At 36.3% G+C, this 27,868-nt stretch overlaps 1 protein-coding gene across 1 annotated transcript in view; it reads right to left on the reverse strand.

The window, feature by feature from the left end:
- Positions 1 to 27,868, reverse strand: part of LOC149772804 (uncharacterized) — a 70,493-nt gene that overhangs the window by 34,156 nt on the left and 8,469 nt on the right. Inside the window, exons 7-13 of the mRNA XM_089947250.1 lie at positions 25,997 to 26,098; positions 24,294 to 24,419; positions 23,543 to 23,689; positions 20,610 to 20,756; positions 6,871 to 7,047; positions 2,604 to 2,723; positions 1,695 to 1,835 (exon numbers count right to left, since the gene is read on the reverse strand). Of these exons, the coding sequence (XP_089803376.1) occupies positions 1,695 to 1,835; positions 2,604 to 2,723; positions 6,871 to 7,047; positions 20,610 to 20,756; positions 23,543 to 23,689; positions 24,294 to 24,419; positions 25,997 to 26,098 (960 nt within the window). The remainder of the gene's footprint in view (positions 1 to 1,694; positions 1,836 to 2,603; positions 2,724 to 6,870; positions 7,048 to 20,609; positions 20,757 to 23,542; positions 23,690 to 24,293; positions 24,420 to 25,996; positions 26,099 to 27,868) is intronic.

Genomic DNA, 27,868 nt, shown 5'->3' on the forward strand with positions numbered 1-27,868 from the left:
TATTATAGAACGTGCCCATGACTATGGTGATACATGTTTATTTACCTAGCTACAAAATCCGATTGAAATTTGGTCTTCAGAGTGGTGGCCTAGTCTATCTGATACATGAATACCATATAAATAGGTGAACACCTTACACATAATAAAATTCATCTAACATCTTAATGATTTAACACCATCTAACAGATTTAATCAAAACCATATCGGAAATAGGGTTGCTAGCCAGATATAAGATCACCTCATTAGCATGTGTCCATTTCGTTCATAGGCATATTCTTCCGATATTTTGATGATATAAGTCTATTTTATAAGGTTGGTCAAAATCCTATGAGAAATAAAGTTGATAGGACGGATTAAAACCAATCAGATACAAGATCACATCATTAATATTCAATAGTCTGTTTACGATAAAACTCACCCAAGAGCTTGGTGATATTAGCCTGTTTACCAAGTTTGATCAAAATCGGGTCAGAAATACATTATATCGATTGGAAAGAACCCTCAGTCATATCCATGATCATATCAATGATAAGCGTAGATTTCCATAACAATTATATTAATGTGATACCTTGATGATATAACAATATTTACCAAAGACTAATCAAATTCGGATCAGAGAAAAAGTTCATCTATGTTATGCTATCTGTATTATCACATACACATAATGGTTCATTGGAAATGGTATGTTATCTGTATTATCACATACACATAATGGTTCAGTGGAAATGGTATGTTATCTGTATTATCACATACACATAATGGTTCAGTGGAAATGGTATGTTATCTGCATTATCACATACACATAATGGTTCAGTGGAAATTGTGTTATCTGTATTATCACATACGCATAATGATTCAGTGGAAATTGTATGTTATCTATATTATCACATAAACATAATGGTTCAGTGGAAATGGTATGTTATCTGTATCATCACATATATATAATGGTTCAGTGGAAATTGTATGTTATCTGTATTATCACATAGGCATAATGGTTCAGGGGAAATTGTATGTTATCTGTATTATCACATACGCATAATGATTCAGTGGAAATGGTATGTTATCTGTATTATCAAATAAACATAATGGTTCAGTGGAAATTGTATGTTATCTGTATTATCACATACGCATAATGATTCAGTGGAAATTGTATGTTATCTGTATTATCACATACGCATAATGATTCAGTGGAAATTGTATGTTATCTATATTATCACACAAACATAATGGTTCAGTGGAAATGGTATGTTATCTGTATCATCACATATATATAATGGTTCAGTGGAAATTGTATGTTATCTGTATTATCACATAGGCATAATGGTTCAGGGGAAATTTTATGTTATCTGTATTATCACATACGCATAATGATTCAGTGGAAATTGTATGTTATCCATATTATCACCCAAACATAATGGTTCAGTGGAAATGGTATGTTATCTGTATTATCACATACACATAATGGTTCAGTGGAAATGGTATGTTCTCTGTATAATCACATACACATAATGGTTCAGTGGAAATGGTATGTTATCTGTATTATCACATGTAGATAATGGTTCAGTGGAAATGGTATGTTCTCTGTATTATCACATACTGAAAATGACTCATTGTAAATTACACTGATGAATTATGTTAAAAAAGTGACATACCTGCCGAGGATTGACAATTAAGATTCACTTTCATTTTCATACCTGTCCCTTTGCTCCTAAATTGTATTTCCTCAGTGAAACGGTCGTAAGTAAGTGTTATGTTTTGTGATAGAAATTCTTCAGGTAATGTGAGGTACATCCAGGAATCCTTCCCTTCAAACTTTCGTGTTAAACTCGAGTTACCTGGATTTTTAAAAATAAAATCCATATTTAACTTGATGGATTAAAATTAATATATAAAAACATATTAGAACATATCTACTTTTTTATTTATATATTTCTTGCCTGACCACAAAATACCTCATCAAGTCTAAAAGACAGAGTTAGATAGATACATAAAGAGATAGATGTATGAATTGATGGATGGACTGATAATTTAATGGACGAATTTATGGTTCCTGTGTCTTGTTGTTTGAAAGATAAATGAAGCCTCTAAGATAATTTCTTATCGTTCATGTTTAACAGTGAGTGTATTGTTGTCACACTGAGTGCATTGTTATCACACTGAGTGTATGGTTACGACACTGAGTGTATGGTTATGACACTGAGAGTATTGTTGTCACACTGAGTGTATTGTTGTCACACTGAGTGAATTGTTCTGACAATGAATGTATTGTTCTCACATACGAAATCTAAAAAACATTCTAAAAGGTATGTTTTTGACTTAGTTATAGTAACTTATTTTCTAAAACTTGTTTTCGACTTACCAATAGTAACTAATTTTCTACAACTTATGTTTTCGACTTACCAGTAGTAACTAATTTTGTAAAACATATGTTTTCGACTTACCAATAGTAACTAATTTTCTGCAACATATGTTTCAACTTACCAGTAGTAACTAATTTCTACAAATATGTTTTCGACTTACCAGTATTAACTATTTTTTTGCAACATAATGTTTTCGACTTATCAGTAGTAACTAATTTTCTACAATGTATATTTTCGACTTACCAGTAGTCAAAGTCAACTTAACATCGAGAAACGACGTGTTGATATTGGGTCTGTACAACAGAAGATCCATATAGGAGAATGGGACAGCCAAAAGTTGAGTTACCTCTTTCCTTGTCTCAACTGGAATATATAAAATTTTGCAAATATTCGAGACAAACTTAACTGTTTTACGTTGTTTAAGGTCAAATTACCAACATAACAAACCATATCTTCGTATTTCCCAAAGATTTTTGCGAGTAGAATTTAAGCTGCAGCTGAAAACCCCAAACTCATACAGAAGGATTATCATTGCAAGTGGAGATGTGTAGATAAAGGAAATCCCGACAGATCTATGAAACCAATTTTAATGTTAGTAAAGGGAGGTAAACGTTAACATTTTTGAACTTAAGGCAAAAGGTAGTTCAAGTTACTTGCTAACAGTTATAATAATTAGCTTTCAGTAACAAACCTTGAATATTCCATTTTACTTAATTCATATGTTTGATAAATAAATAAATAAATAAATAAATAAATAAATAAATAAATAAATAAATAAATAAATGGGGATCAGAGGGATGTGTAAACTATAGACTGGGCAGGAATATTCTTGTAATAGTTGAACAGGTGCGGTCTTTAGTTTTAGGATTATTAATTGATATAAGAGAGGAAAAAAGTGACACATTTTTCATGCCAAAAAATGAAAGTATATGTTCCAGACTCAACTGCATATCCGGTCTGACAGAGTAGTAATATTTCAAGTTGCCTCCCTTACACACATCCAATTAATGAAAATATATATTGCATACGTAACACATTTCTTGCACTTTGCTCGCAAGAATTTAAATTCACTAAAAATCATAATGCATAAAACGTTTTGAACTTTCAAAGTGCAAATGTTTGAGAGTGTATAGAAACAATACACAATACACATGTTTGAGTGTGTATACAAAACAATACACAATACACATGTTTGAGTGTGTATACAAAACAATACACAATACACATGTTTGCGTGTACATACAAACAATACGCCATACACATTACTTAATATGTATGCAAAAATATGCAATACACATGTTTGAGTGTGTATACAAAGAATACACAATACACATGTTTGAGTGTGTATACACATATTTGCGTGCAAATACAAACAATACGCAATACACAATACTGAGTGTGTATACAAAAATACACAATATACATGTTTGAGCGTGTATACAAAACAATACACAATACACATGTTTGAGTGTATATGTAAAACAATACACAAGTGTGCGTGCATACGCAAACAATACTCAATACACATTACTGAATGTGTATAAAAAATATATAATACACATTATTGAGTGTATATACAAACAATATATATATATATATATATATATATATATATATATATATATATATATATATATATATATATATATATATATATATATATATATATATCAACTTAACTGTGTACCTGACTAGGGACATTGACTTGTAAACAACATAATAGGTAGCTAAACTTTTCTATATGTGTGTGGACTAAATATACAGACCACTAGTAATGGAAACATTTTCATCTTAATCTGAGGCTTGGATATCGGGTTTCCTCCATGGAGTAACCTGGTCTGCCTGATGTTTCCCATGTTCTTTATTATACTTTTAGTAATAGACCATTTCTTGTTGACAACTTAGTATGTTCTATAAATGAAATTTTGACCCTTATCCTGCTTCTATTTTTGTATCTTAGCTTTTTTGTATGATGTTGTTTACTTGAGAAATTACTAATTCTTGCATTAAAACCGCTCCTGTGGATAAGTGGAGATCGCGGGTTCGACTCCCAGCTGAGTGATATAAAAATAACTTATAAAAATGGTACTAACAGCTGCCTTGCTTGGCGCTCAGCACTAAGACGTTAGTGTTAGGACTGGTCGGCCTGGTGTTAGGATACTTTGACTAGGTGGGCCATGATGCTACATGTTTGCGGCATGATGTCCAGTGCTAGACATCACTGTAAACAGCCACGCTATAGATATCGTAGCGATATGACTCAAATTGTAAAAGCTACGTCAAAAATCCAGAAATACACAAAAAACCCAGGTTCGTGCATTAAAGTCTTCAGCAGAATCAGTCCTCTTTATTGTGTTGAATAATTTAATTTGTTTTTTTTTTTTTTATTATTCGAACTATTATTCACTGAAAATACAAAGTTCTCATCAATAATATTCTTGGATAGAAACATTATTTTGGAATTATTGCGAATTCAGACAAGAACAGAATATTGTGGTACATCAAAAGATTCTTATCATATCGCCAGAGTCCCGGCTACTGGCACATTAGTATATCCGAATCTACAGGCACGCGAACATACAAAATATTTGAAATTATTTGAAATACCACTGGAATTCAGTTGGAACTTTATACATTTGAACTTGTGAAAACCTTTCAGGACTATTTGGAATTTAAATCACCATATTGAAAGTTCTTTTTAAATTTCAAATTTTCACAATACAATCAATGTACAATACACATGTTTAAATATGAATACAAAATTACACAATACACATATTTGGGTTTGTATGCAAACAATACAAAATACGCATGTAACAAATGCAGGTAAGGCGCTGAAGGTTACTTTGTAGAGTGTTGGACTAGTAATCTAAGGGTTGGGGTCGGACAAGTAACTATATGGCCAAAGTCGGACTAGCAATCCAAAGGACAAGGTCGGACTAGCAATCCAAAGGACAAGGTCGGACTAGCAATCAAAAGGACAAGGTCGGACTAGTAATCCAAAGGACAAGGTCGGACTAGTAATCCAAAGGCCAAGAGCTCAGTATCCAGCGAACCCTGCACGGAGTCGACTTCCTCCGTGTGTCCTAGGAAAAAGGCACAATGCTTCCATTTCCGATATATCACATAGCTAATAGCGTCACCAAAGAGCCGTAGAAACACGCCGACCATTCTCCACCTGTCTGCGATTGATGCTTTCTTAACGAATTAAATTGCTAGAAATAAGAGCCCCCAAACAGGAACCGGATACAATAATTTAGTATTGCAACAGTATGTTAGCTTGTCACTTCGGTCAGTCATCTTGCATGGGTTTGTTGTTGTTGGGTTTAACGCCATTTTTCAGCACACGATAGGTTATGCATGGCGGCCAGTATTAATGGTGGAGGAAGAACCCGGGAAAACCCCGGGAAGAACCACTGACCCATGAGAAGCTACTGGCAAGCTTTCTCACATACCCACATTGGCCGAATCCTAGACTCGAACCCACGCAGACAGAGGTGAGATGGCAGTGATCCGTAACGGAGAGCGCTTTAGACCAATCGGCCACTCGGGGCCCCTGCATGGGTTTGGGGAACATGTTCATAAAAATAGATTAAATACCTTCTGAAATTAATATACCCTGGACCATGACACTGAATATTGAAATCAAGAAGTATTGATACGCTAGAGTTTGAACATTATAAGAGTGCCATATTTAAGAGCTGTAATGTTCAGGTCATTCTGAATTCATTGGTGCATCATGTGCTTTTTCGTGGTTTTGTCATGGTTAACAGTTTAGGTTTCAGCAATTTCTTGCATTATTGTCTATAATCATTCTATGATTATTTTAATGCAACCACTCTCTTTTCAAGTTACTTTTCTCCTCATATATCAATTTTCACTTCTTTGACATGCGCATTTCCCTTCCATATTTAAACATTTTGCATTGAATTCGTATCATCAAGTTGCCAGTGATAAATGACTTTGTCTGACAAACTTTTAATGCATTATCTTAACAAAATTACAAATGGCAAATGCCAGGAATTCTTTTTGTCTCGCTTGTAACGGTTCTGAGGAAAGAAATCGAGTTTGCAATCTAATTATCGTCAGGCTTATGAGTTATGTAGGGGGGTACTTTCATAAATATCAATAACAAAATTTCAAAATCACAAAGACAACTGATAATAAACATATTTTTTTACAATTCTAAACTAGTTTGTTCCTTTTTTATTGCTCTCGAAAGGGTAATGCAGCCTGTGAAACAGCAGACATAGGTTCCCACCCCCATCCCCACAAATATTATAATACGGATCGGCAGGATTCTCTTATCTGTCCACAACACTAGCAATAAAGAGTACATGACTGATTACGAATTAGGTTGGTGATATAGCAATATACAGAATACGCAGAGGCCTCCTGGATCCAGGTCATGCATCCTAAGATGAAAGCAGGTTTTATGTGTATGTCTTTTAGTACACTGTATATATTATGACCACATCTAACAGCCAACCTGTATTACTACTATGCATACCAGTTTCCCGTGGTCGCAGTATTAGTTGTGCCGATTCATACAGTAGCTGGCCATTGAACGTGTTGAATGCACTCAGCACTATTGCATAGGTCTGGTCATCCTTCAGAAAGCTCAGCTTCGCATGGCTAACTTTGTCTTCCACCACAAATGATCCAATATGAACATCTTGCCTGTCACCTGATTATCGTCGACATCATCGTTGTCATCATCATCGTCGTCGTCGTCATCCGAAGAAAATAAAAAAAGAAGAGCTCATTATAAAAAGGAGAAGAGTTCATTATAAGAAGGATGATATTTCATTATACGAAGAAGTGTTCATTATACATAATCGAAATGATAACCAGCAGCAGAGAGAGTGAACCCGACAATTTTTTAGGAGAGTTATTTCGCGAACATAAAGCTTCCTACGAAAACTGAAAATACAAGGTCAATAACGTCAACCGAAATCTGTAACCGACCGAGACTTCTCTAATTTGGTTATTTTATCTTTTGAAGTTTGTGTTTTCAAATTTGTATGCGTGTTGGTTTACTTACCCGGACACTCACTTCTGGTCGTCACCCTCTCCGCTGCTGTAGTAGCGTGGTGTAATTAAATCATTATTATATCAATAATATCGCTAATTATGGAATCTTGCACAGCTAAACTAGCTCGACAGCGACTAGAGGTAATCAAAAAATATCTTCCAGTCCGTGATTCTGTCAAACAAAAATTACAAGAGCGTCAGGAGTCTCAGTTGGTATTTACAGAAGGTGCAGAACAGTTATTTAAACCGGTTACATAATCCACTGATAAGTTATTATTGCTTCCATTAATAGACACAGCTAGATCCACGATACAAACCGCAAGACAAACTAAGGAAACAGAAGATTGTAAGAGAACTTCCGGCTGAAATAGCTGCGGCTCAGCCACAATTAAAGAAGAAATACAACAAGTACTTGAGAGTATTGACAAAGTTCATGAGGAGGTCGGCGATGTAAGGGATCTTGTTACATCAGAACCAAAACCACCAGCCCGATTTAGCGAAGAAGGTCGTGGACTACTTCGAGAGAGAACTATCGCGGTTTCCGCAACAGGATATTCAGATGGTGATAAATTATTAGATCCAACAGCCGCCAGTGTTTCAGAAAAAATTGGGTTCCTTTTGTATTTCGAAAATCCCGTGGTATATCTAGAATCACTGATAAATATAGCGATGAACTTGCACATTTTGAGAAACAAGTCGAAGAAGTTAAAAGAGCGCCATTACCCGGAGATATAGTATCGCCAGGAACATAGCCATTCAGCCCACCTCGCATTGAGGAAAAAGAAACAACTGGATGTGGTCTCGTCGTTCCTGGTAAAGGTGCCAGGGGAATTGGCCTTATTACCTCATGTTCCAATAACGTCCTTGCCGATGTTGAAAGACTAGAACTTTTGATTGGCGGAAAATAAGCTGGTAATAATTTCGCAGAAATCATTAATGAAGCAGCTGCTATTTGTCAGAGATTATTCACAGGCTGTATCGTGGATATTAGTGTTTATCGGTCCCTCATTTATAAATCGTTGATGATTATTGCCCAGGGATTGAGGGTATGCAATTATATCAGTGCCAAGAAAATAAGATGATGTTACATAAAGCTCAACGTAGACCTGTACTGGTCAGGGTGATACATTCGTGATTACCTACGCATAAAGCGATTTGTGGGGATGGACTCTGTGATGTTGTTCAGGGTCTCTTTAAAAGAATGGCCCCAAAGGCAATACCGAAAACTATTGACGTTCTTCGTGATAAAGGTGTTGGTGCTGTTAGTGACATTACTGGTGAAGCATTCTCAGCAATCAAGGATAGACAATCAGGATTAATACGACGAAAACCTCAATCAGTAAAATTACCCAACACAGAAGTTATGCCTGCAAATGTTAGTAAAATAATAAATTAAGCTGCAAATCAAAAACTGGCAGACTTGGCTTGTGTAATCATGTCAGAAAAAAAATATAACTGCAAGTTTAATATCAAGAAGTGGTCTTCGTGTTAGAAGATTACAAGTATAATAGAGATGTTCAAACGTGTATCTGATCCAGTATTTGACATGTACGCACCAGTACTCAAGGATGAGTCAGAGCGTGAGTATCAATAATATTCTTATGAAGCACGAGAACCAAACCAACGTAATCGAATCAAAGTACAAGTTCAGGATACAAGCAGATATTTCTTGGCCGCCGAAGCATTCAATGAAGTTCAGGGTAGACTTGTAAAAACCGATGGTAACCCTTATGGTGATGCGCAGGATGGCTTTGTTAATAAGAAACTTATGGCATTATTTAACATTGCACGATATATTATTGATGGTCGGGAAATTGAGGTATGTAATGTTGATGTTGATGTTGCAATGACGATATAGGGGCTATCCAGATACAGCTATGATTATTCACGGTCTGCTGGTCCGTCAATGATATTTGCAAAAGATACCACCGATTGCGCTGATGGCAGACCTTATACATTTAGGCGCCCAAAAGTCTCTGCTGCGGCTGACGACGCTGATGGTGAAAGGTTGTTCTTTGTAAATGCGAATTTTAATCAGGGATTCTCAGCACGTAAAAATCAAATTGATGCTCATGGAAGATTTAGCTGTGCAACACCACTGTCGTATAGCTTTGGTTTCTGCAAAAATGTTAGAAACGTTATCTTTGGGGCAAAACATACAGTTGCTCTCGTTCGAACATCCACGGACAACGATGCTATCTGGCACGGTGAAGGAGTTGATCCAGCTGCAACCGCGGCACCTGATGGAAATGTGACACTGACAAAATTGTGTTGTGGATGCCAGTAATGGTCACCATTGCTCGCTGAAGAACAACGGCTGCTCTCTTTTATGGACAGCGGCGGCAAATCAACGCTGTCATGGTCCACAATGACTACAGAGTCGATCACGAATGCAACTGTAGGCACATTTGCATGAAGATCGCATCACAACAGGGAGTTTCAACACCAATACATCTGTTTATAGCTTTTCAAGATATAAGTCGACAGAATTCTCAAATACAAAATGATATGGTATTTTACCAACTTGGGGTTAGTGAAGTCTGGGCATCAAGAACCGTCTGAAGAAGTGTTGCTCGATTTTGAAAATAATCACGTTGCACGTGCTTATCATCGCTTCATGTAGATCATGAGTTGCAAAAATTTCAGCGGGATATCTCAACGTTATATCCGATCTCCTACTTCTTGCTGGAACACCTATATTTGATTAGACAGTCAGTCGTTGACATAAATTTTCGAGCTCGAGTAGGTGCACTGCCAGCCAGTGTTACTGATTACAGAGCATTCGCTGTTATACTCTCAGATAAAACAATGCTACTTGAAGGTGTTCGTGGACGAACGAGAGTTATTGATGCCCCAGTAGAAAACATGTAAACGTTTTCCAAACATGAAATTGAATCGCTCATAATATTATAATGTCATATCATCATTTTAATGTCATTTTGACTCCTGGTCAGATTAAAATCATACAATCAGTATTAAAAAGGAACTGTGGAATAAAAATATTGCTGAAATCAGAACAGATTGCAGGTGGTTAAAATAAACTATCGCTGACAGAACGTCAACTCGGGCACTTCAATTACGCCAAACGATCAAAGACCGGCGTTAGACTTAATCCATTAAAGACGTAGTCAAGACGGGTGGTATATTTCCACTTCTTGCAGCTATACCAGGTTAATAGCCGCTGCAGCCCCAGCTGTTGCAAAAGCAGTTGCACCTGGTGCTGTTGGTACTGCCGCTGGGATGGCATTAAAGAATGCAACAGGTCACGGAATAAAAATTCCATAAAAGGGAAAGGTCTGAAATTGCCAGGGACTCCCATTCGTGGTGCAGTCAATCCAGGGGGAATGGTCTAAGAATCTGCGGGACACGTCGTTGATGGTTCCCATGTCCAGTTTTTATTTCCTTTATGCTGCTAAAAATTAAGTATCAAAGACTTCAGAGGTATTTTTATGCGTGATCAATTACCAAAACAACCAACCGTGTTGAAACCGGTATCATTAATCTCGATGGAAGTTTTGGTCCAGGCACTCACTGTGTTGCATACGCGATTGATCCACGTGGCACTGCTGAATGAATTTTTAAAATATGTCAGCAGGATGCAAAGCACTAAAATCTGGTCTTCAACATTACCAACACAGAAAATAACCGATCATCCAATATGTGGCCGTGAAATACTCGCTGTGCTTGACGTTGTGTCATCGTCAACAACACCGCCTCATAAAGTCGTCCAACGTTTCAAATAGGTCTTACTGAATATACAGTGGTATATATTTACGGAAGATCTTCTCTGGGTCTCAACCATCAAGGTGACTTATCCTAATATGCAGCCTTTGACCAGGTCAAGAATGAACTCGCTGATCTTTTGAGTCGCGCAAATGTGAACCAAAACGAAGTCGTTGTTTTTCAGGATACACAAGGACAATTAAAGATGAGCAATATCCCATTGACAGATATTATTCTGCGGGTTCGATATGCGACCAAAGATAACTTAGCCGAACGTATCAGAAGAATTGGAGATATTATGTATGGCGACCTCAACATGACTAAAAATACAAAAATTAATGTGAAAGAACCAAAATAAGGCGATGTTGTGGCAACAAAAATATACGTTGACAGCAACAACAACACGATCAGAACTGAGATCGATGATCGTTTACTATCCACGGTGATATAATGACTTGTTCTCTCAACAAGGCTATTACTAAAATTACTGGTCTTAGAGAACCAGAATCAAACGATGACGCTGCAACGAAGAAATATTTCGACAATAGCAACATCAGGATGATGGCATCGTTAATGACAATCAATGATGGAATGACCACATTTAGATCTGAATTTTTCTACTCAAGTAGTCGAATTTTTAGAAAATTTTCGTAGAAACACAAATAGAACCGTTGATGAATTTTTTTTTATATAACCAGCGGTTATTGATATTAACCTCTCTGACATAAAACAAATTACCGACAGTGTAGTATATACAGTTGCGTGTGGATCAGCATCATGGACACCACTCAGTAAATCCATTAAACATTTCGCTGAGGTTAGAGCCTATACAGGTTCTCAGTACTCGGCGTTACAACATTTGCAATATCTATAAACTAACTTGATCCTCTTGATCTATGTTAGTGATATTGGATCAAAACGACGAGGAAATATTTTGGGGGGAACCCGAAGAAAAGGCGCCACCATATTATACTTTTGGTGTCTTGAATTTGTCTCCAGCATACTACCTACTTAAAATTCAGTAATTCATATAATCCACGTTCAACATTTCAGATACGAGCAAGTGGCAAGTGTGTTCGTGGCATACCCAACTGAAAAATATCGATAGGTATAAGCTAAAAAAAAAAAAAAAAAAAAAAAAAAAATTACATTTAAAAAATACCGCAGACGTGTCGTTGTCACTGATATAATTGTATACTTGTATACTCTACATTTGCGACATATCTGGAACAGTAACGGTCATCGGAGCCGGAGCATTATCAGCCACATCCGTGATTGCACCAGTAATAGGAATTGGTGTTTCAGTTGCAACAGGAATTCCTGGTATTCTTAATATAATCGCAAAAAATATCCACGTGCGCGGTTGATAAATTATACGAGTATACAATAAAGTTTCAAACAGGGACGCTAGCATACTCCAAATTATCTTTGTTGATATCATCAGGTCTCAGCGATGGAATGATATCAGATCAGGAATTCACAGAAATGATTAAGATTTACCATGAGGCAATGATGCAGTCATCGACTGTGTTAGAATCTACGAAAAACGATATTAGACTCCCTGATTTAGAATCAGGGTTTAAATAGTAATACTGTCGTCCTCAGAAGATCGTCACTAATACAACTCCATAAAAACCACGATGATATCAGCAAGCTCAACCAATCCTGAGTTCAGCGTTAGCTTTCCAACTGCGATTCCAGCGAAGGAAATAGCACTAGCACAATTACGAGTGTATCATAGCTGGCAAAATATTATATCAAAATCATTCGGTAGGTTGCAAGTAAATAATTCAATGGTATTTGCGTATAAAAATAAATCTGATGGAACCCCAAACTGGAATGTTTTGAGTGTACCTACGGGTAGTTATCAGATCGAACAAATCAACGATGAATTTCAGCGCAGAATCAAAACTATTGCAGAAAAGGAACCAAAATCGCTAACACTGTTTATGAACCAACCTCATCAGCCACGATAGAAAAACATTATTTAGATTATGCCGTCGATATATATCGGTCGTCGATTCGAACTGTGTTAGGATGGCCAGAGATAACACCTGTTTATCAAGCATCAACAGAACCGCAACAATCCGATTACGTCACAGATGAACGAATAGTTTTAAATCTTCCACATTATCGAAGAATTTATCCATGGAAATATATCGATACACGGGTATACGATGAAGGAATCTATTTTACTGCGTCTGATGGTGAACGGCTTACTGTATTATCAAGACTTATACATATTTATGACGATAATAAAAAGTCGTTTATTGACAAAGAGTTTATTAAATAATTTTCCATCGCAATTAAATCTGAGTACGAGTGGGTACTCGGTGATCTACAAATTTTATTTTCCAGTATAACACAATACTACAACGATGATACGCGTCAAAGGATCATTAAAACGATACAACATCTAAACCAGGTTGCACGAGCGCATTTTTTTGTTAATCGGGTTATCTTCGGAACAATGATTGACATCGGCAATAATTTCGTTGATACCCCCACACACAACAAAACTAAAACCTTATTTCTAGAACACTATAAAATAACCGAAGTAGAATTAAGAAGATATATAATGCCAGGATTTAAGTTCAGGAGCTATTAAAAACTGTCAATGATATCATCGATGAAAATTTTCCAAAAATTATTGAAGCATGGACAGAAATAGTCCCACCGGCAAACATCCTCAAGCACAACACTGATCCATACGCTGGAAGTCGTCATACATCACCAGGTGTTGTCGCGATCACATCAACGATTGCAGTCAACCTTCTATGTTATGCAATTGATGGCAGCTACCAAGTAGATCTTGAAAAATTCAGTCAGGCCTAGCAGGGATACATTTTATATTCATTTACACCTCAAGCACCACCACCCCCACCCCCCGATTTTGGTTGTATTAGAACCCATTAATCCAGTTTATCTGCGATGTCACGGATACATTTCAAACATACTGACCAGCTCGGATACTTGCTTGATTTAAGAGGAGAATTTATAAATATAAATCTCTATGTCAGATCATAGATCTTCATCGTAGATCTTCAAAATCAGGATTTTGTAAAACAAAATAAACATTCTTTTGTTTCTGAGTCGAAGTTCTACGATGAGGCTCTATGAGCGTATACAGAAACAACTATTTATGTGATATTATATAATGTACCAACACGTGACAGTTTTTGTATACAACACAGAGGTATTCGAAAGTGCCGTCAGAACAATCTTGACACTCCCCACACAGAAACATTTAGTGCTAATATCTTATTCATGAATACGGAAATGCAAATTTTTCCTTAACACATGAACAGTTAAATGAGCTGTAGCGCCAACATATTATTACGGCTGTATGTGATAGAGATCAAATTCTGCATTATGCACATTCTTGCCTTAAATATGATAAGCTTAAAAAGTATTCTGATTCATAACCCAAAAAGATAACTTTTTACTATAGTCATAAATGAATTATTCCCCTTGTTTCATATTTTCACTTTGTTTAGCTGTTACCAGTGACTTTCACTTTCACAATCCGTTACAACTTTCACCTTGTTTAGCTGTTAGCAGTGACTTTGTCACCGCTTTCACTTTCACCCTTGACTTCATCAAGAACTCTGTCCTTGATATAATCATCGACGGCGTCTAGGGATTTAAAATCGGACATAATCTTTTTTCAGCTGTCGTACACGCACATTCACAATCTTTTTTGTTTCACATTCGTGAGACAATTCTGATCTAATTTTCTCAATCGCGTGTGCGAGTGAAACGAATTGTTCAACTTGTGTATCTTCGGCGGTCGCCACGATTGTATCATTGACCGTCAGAATAATTCAATGAACTGGTATTCGGCTGGTAATGTATATTTTCCCTGGTATATTTGTTCCTCAGTGATTCAAAATCACAAATAATTTGTTTAGGATCAAGATTATCAGAAATTTTTATACGTCCATCATGCCATTTTTGAACTGCAGAAATAATAGCATTACTATTTTCGTAATTCATTATATAACAACTATATATTTAAAATAATAAAAAAAATATTTGCACAACACATATTTACAGCATATATAATTTTAATTCTATGGATGGCACAACCCCCACGTGAATCCATGGAATGACAAACTACATTCTAGCAGGTCCAGAGGGTAATTCGAAATATTTACATATACACATACATACATCTATTTAAATATATACATTTACATGTACATACACATATACAAATGGAGACCTTCTCTACGTTCAAATGATATATGCACACCCACCCTATAATCAGCTCCGGATAATGCAAAAGAGCAACCACCATGAGGTCACATGGTGGGAGGGCGTACTTGTCTGTTGATTTCCAAGCAATTAGGGCGGATCCCAAATAATAATACAGGTCATATACTATTTAAGCTGACCAATACTTGGAAATCCAAAAGTATCTCACACAACGGGCGTGGCTTGTTCCCTGTCCGTTTTTATCTTTTTTCTTAATTATTATCCCTGACAAAACTGGAGGAAGCAAGAAACCTGACAAAGTCATAAAAATAAAGATAATGTTTCTTTATATAAAAAAACAACAAAAGAAAACATTATTTATTAGTGAATAAAAATTGTTTATAAGTAGCAAGCTCTACTTTTGCCTGACAGAGTTATATCCCTTGACTTTGTCAACGCCTTAGTCACTGGACGTTGAATTTCTCTGTCTTACAATAGAGTTATACTTCAGAAGTGAGACACATTTGTTTGTATTTCTTTGAAAATACCGATTCGGTTATATTTTTTGCGATATGAGGTGAAAAAAATTGAAAGCAAAAACAATAATTGATTCATTAGCTAATATTATTGTAAAATACAAGCGACATTATTCTTTAATCGCTCTTTTTACTTGACAGAGTTTTCTCCCTTGACCTTGAGTGTTTTTGCAACACAACTACATCACAATTCAAAAGCATTTTTTGTTTCAATATTTTCTTCTATTCAGGAGTGGCAGCGTACTTAAATATTGTTCGCTGTTCATATCTCTTTCAAAATTTTGATCTTATTATTTTATCTGCGACATGTTTTACTGAAGCACGGTAAAAATCGAAATATTTGGTAGCTGCATATATCGAATGAAATTCTATTTCTTGTCCTGTTTCTACATGTACAGATATAATTGATTGTGTGTTCTTATTATTATCACCGGTTCTTCCAAATTTAAAATTCTGACTTTGTGTAATGTTCCGCAAATTATTCAAAAAAAGTATAGAGTTTTATGCCGTTGATATGACCAATCACAAGGCCGCTTTCGATTAGTCCGTGAAAACAGTCGTAGACAATTCTGTGACAAAGATACTTTTTTTCCAGCATAGAATATGCTTGATGACGGAATTTTAGTATCGTAAACTGTAATTGAAGCACTAATACCGTATCATCCACAGAAACACTAATATCGTATCATCCACAGAAACACTAATATCGTATCATCCACAGAAACAAGTCAGGTTACCGAAACTCCCTGACGATGTAAGGGAAAAAACTATTCTTCATATAATCTTTGAGCGTAATCCCGATGAAGTTGAATATGAAAAAAAAAACTTGCAAAGGATCGAGGCAGATAAATAATCGGTAAATTTACTCAGGGCGGTTCATGTGATCATAAACGGCATTGTTGTCGACTAATCATCGACGACGCTGAACTTGATTTTATAATTACTGATACAACAGAGAAAGACACATTTATAAGCCGGAATAATGCTTTCTTGTCGGATGGAACTAAATTAGGTACAATCATGAGCTGTATTGATGGTGACTCACCACAGTTTACTCATTTATGATCTTCGATGTTAGCGTATGTTTAAAAAAATTTATCATCGATGATAAATAGAATCACTGATACTGCGGTTAGAGTTGCCACAGTTCATTTTATGTGAATAAAAACTATGCGGATTTGTTATAGATTCGTACCGATGCATCATGAGGCGAATGGAGAATAAAGCGATAAAAGATGCTTAATTATTCTGAATCAGCCGACGTTAACTCTAAGGTATATACCACAAGAATAATCAAATGTCATTATTATCATCTGCACCGTCGGTGTATGATCCCGTGACCAGACATGTGATCATGTGTGGCGATCATGGTCAACTTCCGCCTTTTGTTGGATCATCTCCGCATGAATGGCTAAAAACGTTAGTCGATTATCACGAAGAAATTACTGATGATTATCGATCGGTTGATCCAGAATTAAGAGAGTTTAGGAAATTAATCAGACTAAAAACCAGACAAGATTCAGTGTTTAATAATGCGTAAAATAATTCTGGAAACAAATATAAATGATTTTCGGAATTTATGGAGTCCTGCTGATTTGATAGTTGCAAGTAGGAAGATAGTTCGTGATAGACTTCAACAACAATTATTTCTGTGACACAAAGAAAAAATTTCAAATCTACCTGTACCAAATCTACCTGGACGCAGATACACAACGACAGAATATCGATGTCGAAATTCCTGGAATTAATGACAAACAAAATCTTGTACTAAATGATATTGTCTTAGTAATTGTGAGTGCTGTGGAGAGCGCGTTAACGATGGACGAAACTCCATGGATTCTAGAAGATGCTATAACGATTCATTCATCACAAGGATTAACTATTTCCGATACAAGTATTTGGATTGTCGTTGATCGTATTGATCAGAGTGTACGATGCTGAAATTATCATGACACTGAAACAAGGACAGAATAATCATTGTGCGAGCTGTAACACAGTAATGTTGTGGCAGCATTCGAATAATAATCCAAAACAATTAAGTGTGGTTAGAATTAATAACAGTCTTGGTCACATACACGAAAATGTGATGCTGACCTGTCTTGAATGTAATCGACGTCGGGGCGCTGGTGCACTGCTTTCACAAAAGTGAAGGCGGTGGTAAATGTGTATCGTCAGGAATTACTTGTAATTGCTCACGTACAAATCCATGTTGAGGAATACTTGAATCAAATCTGTAAATTGCAGGTCTGCCCGTGGGTCTTACCACGCTGGAAATTTTATGTGTGGTCACACTCCAAATAGGAACGGTTGCTTTTTTACCACCTTCAAGTCACCAGGTTCATATAAATATCTTACAGACACATAACCTAGTACTGGTTGTTTTGAGGAGTCATGTCGTTGTATTGATATATGTTTTTGTGATCATGCTGATATATTTCATAGAAATGGCACGAAGTAATTTCATTATTTAACGCAGCTATCATACTTGGTATTCTTGCAACCCATTCACGAGATCTCACGTCTTTCTGAACTTTGTTTAAGGATATTTCCTGCCCATACTGATATCCAAATAACCGCTCAGCAAGTGTTGATTAAATCGTTCAACGATTGCCTGATCGCGATGAATTGTAGTGTGTCCTCGTCTGATTTTGACGTTATGTTGTCTCATCAGAGATGATACTGCACCAAGAAATTTTCTGCCAGGATCAACCTGTAGTAACTATGGCCATCGTTGATAAATTCGTCCAAACACAGATGCAATTTCAGTTGCTGTTTTAGTTGATGGCCACTCTGCTTCTTTATTATACTTGCTACGCCAACGACAGCTAACGCGTATTTGTGGTAAAATCAAAATGTCTGCTTGATAAACTTCATTGAGAGTGCTGACATCAAAATGTGCGTACTGAATTGTTTTAGGTGGTGGTAGATCAAATTTGCCATATTGCCTGTCGTGCTAACCAATCTGCGGCAACAGAACTTGCGACATCTCCAACATCAGCAAGTTAACTAATCTATGATTTACCCCTCCAATATCCTCTTGGTCTATACTAATTCGATTCCAATATGATAATAATAATCGGTTAATTAATTACCGGCCCCTGGCACTAGTTTACCTTTCATCGCAGATTTTACTAGGAAGCTAGCAAGTTTTTCTCGGAGAGATTTATTTTTTTATGGAATTTAACGAGTGAATCAACTTCACGTCCGAAAAATGTCGCTGTTTATTTTTATACGCAACACCATGAACGTGACATGCGTAATCAATCGCATTTATTGGATACTCTCCAGGTCTTGGTTGGTCTCATTCGTCAAGTCGGATATCAAATCGGGTTCAAGGACCACAATAATTATATCCAGGAAGATGCTTCTCGCCAGGGTACCTAGCCCATGGAGCTCCTGGTAATTTTAATAGTGAAGCAGCGATATCACCGCCTGTTTCATTAGATATCAATTTGTATTTTTGGTACCACACTTTAGACACTTACCTGTAAGCGCACGCTTGTGGGGGTGGATGCTCTGCATTGAACACAATATAAATTCATATTATTTATTATATTTGTACAACATGAATGTCATTGATTTCTCGGCCACACGAAAGCAAGAACCAATCAAGCATCATGCAGCGTTACCAAATTCTATCAGAGCAATTATCATGGGTCCATCTGCGTCTGGTAAGACGCAACTGTTGCTCAATCTAATAATGAGATGACTCAAATGGGATAAGTTGTATTTAGTGGCACCATCTGTAGATTATCAGCGATGCTACCATGTGCTTAAAGATTTTAATGAAGAAGCGAAGTCGTCGGATGAAGAAAGTAATTATATTATTAATTTTATCACCGATATTGACGAAGCCCCATCTGTAGATGACCTCGATGGATTTATTAATAACTTCGTAGTATAGGATGATGTAATGCTGGACAAACAATCAAATCCAGCTCGGATATTTTCTCGAAGCAGGCACAAAAACATGGATGTGATTTATGTTGCTCAGCGATATACACAAATACCTAAAGTGATCAGAAATAACTGCAATCTTTTTGGTTGTGTTTAATGGAATCGATAAACATACTCTGGGAAACATTCATCAGGCTTGGTGTTCAGGGGACATGGATATGATTAAATTCAGAAACGTCTTCTCGCGCGCTCAAGCGATTCCTCGTGGATTTATCACGATAAATTTACATGAACCTCGAGGTATCGTGTAAGTCTCGATAAAATGTTTGCTGAAGAGAAACAGCAGCAGAGAGGGTGACGACCAAAAGTGAGTGTCCGGGTAAGTAAACGAACACGCATACAAATTTGAAAACATAAACGTAAAGAGATAAAACAACCCAATTAGAGAAGTCTCGGTCGGTTAGAAATTTCGGTTTGATGTTATTGACCTCCTATTTTCATTTTTCGTAGGAACCTTTATTTTCGCGAAATAACCCTCCTAAAAAGTTTGTAGGGTTCACTCTCTGCTGCTTAACCAAAAAATTGGATGTATACATATTCTAAAACAAGATGATTACTTGTAACAATAATTCCTTAAAATTTTAATGAAAACAAGGATAATTATAAGTTTAAGAAATATTCTCAAATTAAACATTGTTGGGATTATAAATCTCCTGCCTGTTTTTAGATAAATTTTCATTTATTTGTGTACATATTTTTCTTTCTCTTGTGTTTGTTTATACTTTTTCGAGTTAGTGAGTATTTTGGGAGATGGTTCTGCATTCTGAAAAAATATAAACTTTCAATGCCAGTTTTCTTTTACCTTCATACGCACGGATGATATAGAATGTTTTACATTCGCTGATTGGAATCCAAGTTACAATGACACCCGTGTCGGGGGACGGTAAAGCTCTGAGGAGGGGATCGTAGTTTCTTGCACACGTATCATTGACCGCTGCAACAGGAAGAGCTGAAATATACAGAGAATGACAATGAAAACATACGTACCTACGTCAATCAATGATATTCTCCGAAAAATCAGACGTTTCAGCCGTCCAGAAGGAATTGCGATAAAACTTATGAAGCGTAATTCTGAGGAGATTCGAGACAAATTCTGATCAAAACTGTTGCCTTTTGCGTGTTCTGTCATAATGCATGTTTTCAAACAAAATATTCATAGCAAACTTTATAACTGTATAGGACATTCTTTGCTTCATACCAGAACGTAGCAAATCATTCTGTCTATAGCATACATTAAAAAGTTACATGTCGACCAACGGTGATTTGACACCGGGTGCTATAACTCTGTTGTCTTGAAATTCCAAAGCTGAAAATAAGTCTATTTTAAACACCTTGCAGATTTGGACATTAAACATATCGTAAGAAGTATGGTAAAGACACGTGATATTTCAAAATATAAAATATAATGATGATATCCAGTCAAGGATTTATGGTGTCTTTACATTAATAAGGGCGGTGATTTGAGAAGTGTTTACTTAGTAAAAACATTTTCAGTTCAATAGAACAAGTTTTCTAAAAACAAATTTACACAACCTTTCCTTGGTTTGTTTTCTTTTTTCTTTTTCTTTTCTTTTTTTTTCGTGTTAGTAAGTGAGAGGTTAATAATGTGGAGACTGGTTTGGAGTTATTAAAATAGACAAATTGTTGTATGTTTTATTAAATTTATTTTCCATCAAGCTGTTTTTTTTTTTACCTTCATGCGCACCCACGATATAGAATGCTATATATTTGCTGGCTGGAACTCAATTTACCAAGACGCCCTGTCTGGAACCGAGAGGCATTCACATGTTCGGACTTTTCACTCTTCGTGGAAACATGTTTTGTGTTTATTTTTGAAAAGCTGAAATTCTTTTTCTAAATACATGGTTGGTTCATATCTTTACCTTTTAAATTAATCATTTCCCCCAATTCCAAATTTTTCATGTTATTTTTATTGTGTGAATAAATCTGCAGTTGAGTAATCTTTTAGCGTGCCGAAATCGTTTTGAACTTTAAGCACGCAGGTCACGTCCATTTCTTCCAACATATCATTCAACTGTCTAGACAGCAAGCACATGCATGTTAATATTTTAGATCCTCCTACCATGAACAAAACTATCTTGATCTGATTGGTTGGGAAAAATCAGCGGAGCGCATCATAAAACTTTATATCAGCAGCTTTAGCAAGTTGACTTGCTAAAACGTCTTACAGTTAACAAATTACACTGGCAAGAGGCTCTTACATGTATCTAATTACACTGTGGCAAGAGATTCCTACAAGTATCCTATTACACTGTAGCAATAAGTCCTTACATGTATCTAATTACACTGCGACAAGAGGTTCTTACAGTTATCTAAATACACTATGGCAAAAGATTCTTATATGTAACTAGTTACAATATGGCAGTAGATTCGTACAGGTATCTAACTGCACTCTGGCAAGAGGTTCTTACATGAATCTAATGACACTGTGGCAAGAGGTCCTTACAAGTGTCTATTTACACTATGGCAAGAGGTTCCAACAGGTATTTAATTACACTTTCGCAAAAGGTTCCTGCAGTATCTAATTACACTGTGACCAGAGGTCCTTAGATGTGTCTAGTTACAATGTGGAAAAAGGTTTCTACAGGTATATAATTACACTGTTACAATAGGTTCCTACAGGTATCAAATTGCACTGTGAGCAGAGGTTCTTACAAGTACCTAATTACACTGTGGCATGAGGTTCCTACAGTTAGCTAATTACACTGGCAAGAGGTTCTTACAGGTATCTGATTACACCCTGGCAAGAGGTTCTTACAGGTATCTAATTACACTGTGGCATGAGGTTCCTACAGTTAGCTAATTACACTGGCAAGAGGTTCCTACAGGTATCTGATTACACCCTGGCAAGAGGTTCTTACAGGTATCTGATTACACCCTGGCAAGAGGTTCTTACATGTATCTAATTACATTGATGTAAGAGGATTTTACAGCTAATTACATTGATGTAACAGGATTTTACAGCTAATTACATTGTTACAAGAGGTATCTAGTTACACTGTGTCAATAGGTCCTTACGTGTATCTAGTTACACTCTGGCAAGAGGGCATTACAGATATCTAGTTACACTTTGGTAAGAGTTTCTAATGAGGTAATTAATTACACTTTAGCATAAAGTTCCTACAGATATCAAATTACACAGTGCGGAGAGGTCCTTTACATGTATCTAGTTGCGTTGTGGCAAGAGGTTCCTGCAGGTATCGAATGACACTGATGCAAGAGGTCCTTACATGTATCTAATTACACTGTGGCAAGAGGTTCTTACAGTTATTAAATTACACTGTGGCAAGAGGTTCCTACTAGTATTTAATTATGCTGTGGCAAGAGGTTCTTACATGTACCTAGTTACACAGCGGCATAATGTCCTTACATGTATCTGATTACACTGTGGCAAGAGGTTCTTACATGTGTCTAATTACACGGTGGCAAGAAGTTCTTACAGGTACCTAGTTACACAGTGACAAGGGGTCCTTACATGTAACCAGTTACATTGTGGCAAGAGGTTCCTACTGGCATTTAATTACACCGTTACACGGTTGCAAGAGTTTTTTTTTTTTTTTTTTTTTTTTTTTTTACATATATCTAGTTACACTGGCACTAGGTTCTGTTTAATTATTATTGTTATTATTATTTTATTATTATTATTATTATTATGATTCTAATAAAGCCAATGGATGCACAACACAAGTAAGCCGAAGATTATTAATTACATACTAGCCATTCTTAGTTGAATGATTCTGTTCCTCGGGCAGAGTTCTGTTAATTCTTTTAGGACAAAAGTGTAGGTGTCACCAGCCGTTAGGTTGTGGATCATGAAGTAACGCCATCCTGTCACCTGCACTTGATACAAATAACTGTCTTCTACAAAATATAATTGTATGATCATATCACAAATGTGCTTCTGGTTTACCCATGCTGATGCAAATTATTATATTCTTGATTAAAATAAATAAATTTCAATTTATATACAATTTAAATTTGCAAATTGAGTTATAATACACTGCAGAACTTTACAAACTGTGATGACTTTTACCACGTCAGAATTACATCACAAGGTACAAATTCACAATTACAGGGCACTTGCATCATATTCTTCATCCTCTTAAAACTTAGATTATTCTGTCCAAAATATTACATGTAGTATTGTCTCATTCAAAAAGAAGTCCAAAGAACAATGGTTTCTTCTTTTAGGTCATGCATTATTGTCTCATTGTAAAAGAAGTCCGAAGAACAACGGTTTCTTCTTTTAGGTCATGCATTATTGTCTCATTGTAAAAGAAGTCCAAAGGACAACGTTTCCTTTCTCATTGTAAAAGAAGTCCAAAGAGCAACAGTTCCTTCTTTTCGGTCCTTAAATGAGCACATGAAGTAAATATTTGAAAGATTAATAATTCAGCTTCTATTTGGTTACATCTGATTTCATACGACACTTTTTTATAGCTGGGTGTACATATAAAAGAAAGACCTTTCCAGACTTCCAGGTAGGTACTGTCTTCTGGTCTAGATGTCTTGGACTTCCATAAAATTACCACCTCATGCGGAGCTACTGCAAACACCTTGAACCGAGAAGACTGGGTGCTAGAACTTGTAGCTGTATCGAAAAAAGATATGCAAGATTTAAAATCGGTACTTAGATGGCTAGTTCCCAAGCTGGTACATATGGAAACTAATATGAACTCCATAAATGAAGCTACAGCATAGCAACAACTCCAGAATATCGGTTGTCACCTTTATAAACTAAATGAGGACCTATTTTGTTGGGACAAATGTTAACTTTTCACCGTGCTAATACTTTACGCAAGATCTCTCCTTTCGTTCTGTAGAGTATAGTTTTAAAATAAAGATAACTTCTCTTTCAATTATGTGCGGAAAGTGAGACGTGTATCAAATACCCTTACAAATGTTACTCCCTCGTCAATTGCTGTACAGATTGTTGACAGCAAAAGTTTACAAATGATACAAATCACGTGACTACAGAATATGCTAATTAAGACATATGCAAAATACTGTTACATGCAAGAGGTCTCTCTACTGAGCATCGGTTTTGAGCTGAAAGTCCACTGTTATTCCGTATTTCCATGGACCTCCAGACAATAGTCCTTATCAAACTGAAGTTCTAATGACGCGCGAAGACTATAAATAAGTTTCCTCTAACAAATCAATGACCACAAAATATCCCAATTTCACATTTGCATGTCAACTTCTTAACTTTATGTCCTCTCCTTGCTAGGACTCCGTAGATTAACATCAGTACTTAAATACCATAAAATACAAATCATAACTATTTTCATATTACAACCCCGTGTTACTCGATGCAAAGTTCTGAACCATATTTCACATGTATCTTTCGACTACGTTCACCTTCGTAGCAACAATTAAAAGCGCCTCCAGGTAATGGAACAAACCCTTCTCAGTTATTCCACTGTATCAAATATCAGTCTCTATCACAAATATTTCACATAAAATTATTAAAACCGATCAACACCTTTAAATGTAAATACGAAGTACTTGGCTTATGTCCATTTATCGGTCTCTGGGTTAATCTCAGCTACGAAACTAAATAGTTCCTTCGTAAAATCTCATCAATACTGTCTGAAGTTTGCAACAAGAAAATGAGAAATTACTTGGGCTGAGAATTATTTCCCCATGACCGACATCCCACAATCAAACAAGCAGTTACTAAAAGCTAACCAAGCTATAAACTGGAGACGTAAATACAATGGTACATACCCTGAATTAATTTAAATATTATAAGATTTGACATAACATATGCCATTTTTGCCAGTTCAGTGTATGAGCTATTATCAATGATCCGGGCGGTATATCTGGTCCATCACCGTACATTTGTTTTGACACTGGTCTTAATAACGTTACAGCCGAATGATCTTTTCCATATATGTCTGCTCCGTGAACACCACGAAACAGAACGAATCTTACATCGAATAAGTTCTGCATTATTTATCATAGTATTTCTTCCTAGGCTATACCTGCACGAAATTACAAAATTGCATTTACAAAGAAAACAGTTTTGGATTCTTTTTAATGCAGATCTGTTTGCTTCCAACAATACCTCACTTAAAACACGCAATATGTCTATGCAAACAGACACATTAAATTGGGATTAAAGTTGTTTTCTTTCAAGTGAATGATTTCCACAAGGTTACTTACCTAAGGGTGGAGTTGTCTCTACAACCCAGTCCGTAAATGGTCCTGTTGTACGATGGTGAAAGCTAGCCATTTGGACGCCATACTTGCTATCACTTCGTACACCTACAAAATCAGTGTGAGAATCTTATATTTTAGTTTGCTCACACAAGGTTTTTCTGCTTTGAAAGCTTGTCATAATGTGAAGAGATATTTTAAACGTAGGCTATATTTTGACCATGAACGTGGCAGTTTCAGAGTAAATTCTCTCCGTACAATCACAATGCAGATTAATTTTGTCAGGAAGCTGTCCTCTTTACTGGAGCAATCTTTGGTTATAGAGGAATGTGAACTATAAATTTGTTCTTTCTTGCTACCCGTTTTATGTGATTGAATTTTTTTATATACTGACTGTTTGAAAATTTATTCTAAAATCCTAGAATGTCAGACCTAACATATTAACATAACGCTACCCCATCAGACAGAGTATAATCTGTTTTAAGTTAGACATTTTTATAATTGAACAGACAGGTTGAATTCAATTCTATTTTGCACGCTTTAAACGATTATTAATACTCGAGCTCTTATGACCAAGTTAGATTACTCTTGTCAGACACATACTCATGTCAAGCATGGTTATTATAACAATAATTTTGTACAGTAATACTGATAAAATAGTTCAACCTGTAATGAAGCCAATTCATGTGAGCGCATGCGTAATACATATAATCGTATTCGTACTTGACCGTGTCTGCTGTTGTACAAGGCTCAGTTACTGTAATTTTAATTATTTCACGATATGGGTGGGGTGGGGGTGTTGTATAATTCTCTGGTGTAATTTGGATGCTGCGGTGGCCAGTGGTGACGTTGACTCGGAGAACGGTATTGGTGTACTAGAAGTGAGAAAGTTTAAACTTCAGGATTAAGTAGGCTCTCCTTGATGGATCCTTCAGAGGAGCGGACAAGCGTGGATGCTCCAAGACCATTCCACGATAGCTGTGGAACCAGAAATACATCGTGATCGTCGACTAGACGCCACGAAATATATATCTTCCATTCTATACTAAATATTCTTCAGTACAATACAATTAAATTTAATGGATGGAAATATAAATCAATATCTCTATATGAGTAAAATGCAAGTTACATTACAACAAAACTTGTACAGCCTACGTGCAAATATGGCTCGATGCAAGCTCATTTAATTTTTAGGGCCCCTAGTAAGTGGCTACTGCCGCCTCGCGTGGTGGCGATTTCCAACTTTTCATTAGGCAATGCGATCTAACCACACACCCCAACAAAAATATAGAAATATCTTAGATGGGATGGGAAGGGTTAGCGGAAACTCGGACTAATAACCACTGACTATGGTAATAGTTTTTGTATGTGTATGGAGTAGCAGATCCTTGGGGGGGAAAAACGATTTGAATTTTCGCCATCGACATAAAATGAATGGTATGCCAACGACATGAAATGAGTAGCGTGATGAGTGGCATGCTTACGACATGAAATGAGTAGCGTGAGGAGTGGCATGCTTACGACATGAAATGAGTAGCGTGATGAGTGGCATGCTTATGACATGAAATGAGTAGCGTGAGGAGTGGCATGCTTATGACATGAAATGAGTAGCGTGAGGAGTGGCATAATTGCGACATGAAATGAAAAGCGTGAGGAGTGGCATGCCAACGACATGAAATGGGTGGCGCGAGGAGTGACATGCATACTAGAGGCATTTGAAAGTTCTGAAAAATGGTGTGCTTTAAACCATAGATTATTCTGTCTAAATATTTACGGCCGAGTTGCTCGTGAGTATTCTTCTTTCGCTTATACATATATTTTCAACACGACACTACAATTAGAAATGCCTTTCTACAGTCGCTTTCAGGTATACACCAC

The sequence above is a fragment of the Sinohyriopsis cumingii genome, unplaced genomic scaffold (assembly GCF_028554795.1).
Source record: "Sinohyriopsis cumingii isolate HCF-2022 unplaced genomic scaffold, ASM2855479v2 utg001170l, whole genome shotgun sequence".
Classification (NCBI taxonomy): Eukaryota; Metazoa; Mollusca; class Bivalvia; order Unionida; family Unionidae; genus Sinohyriopsis; species Sinohyriopsis cumingii.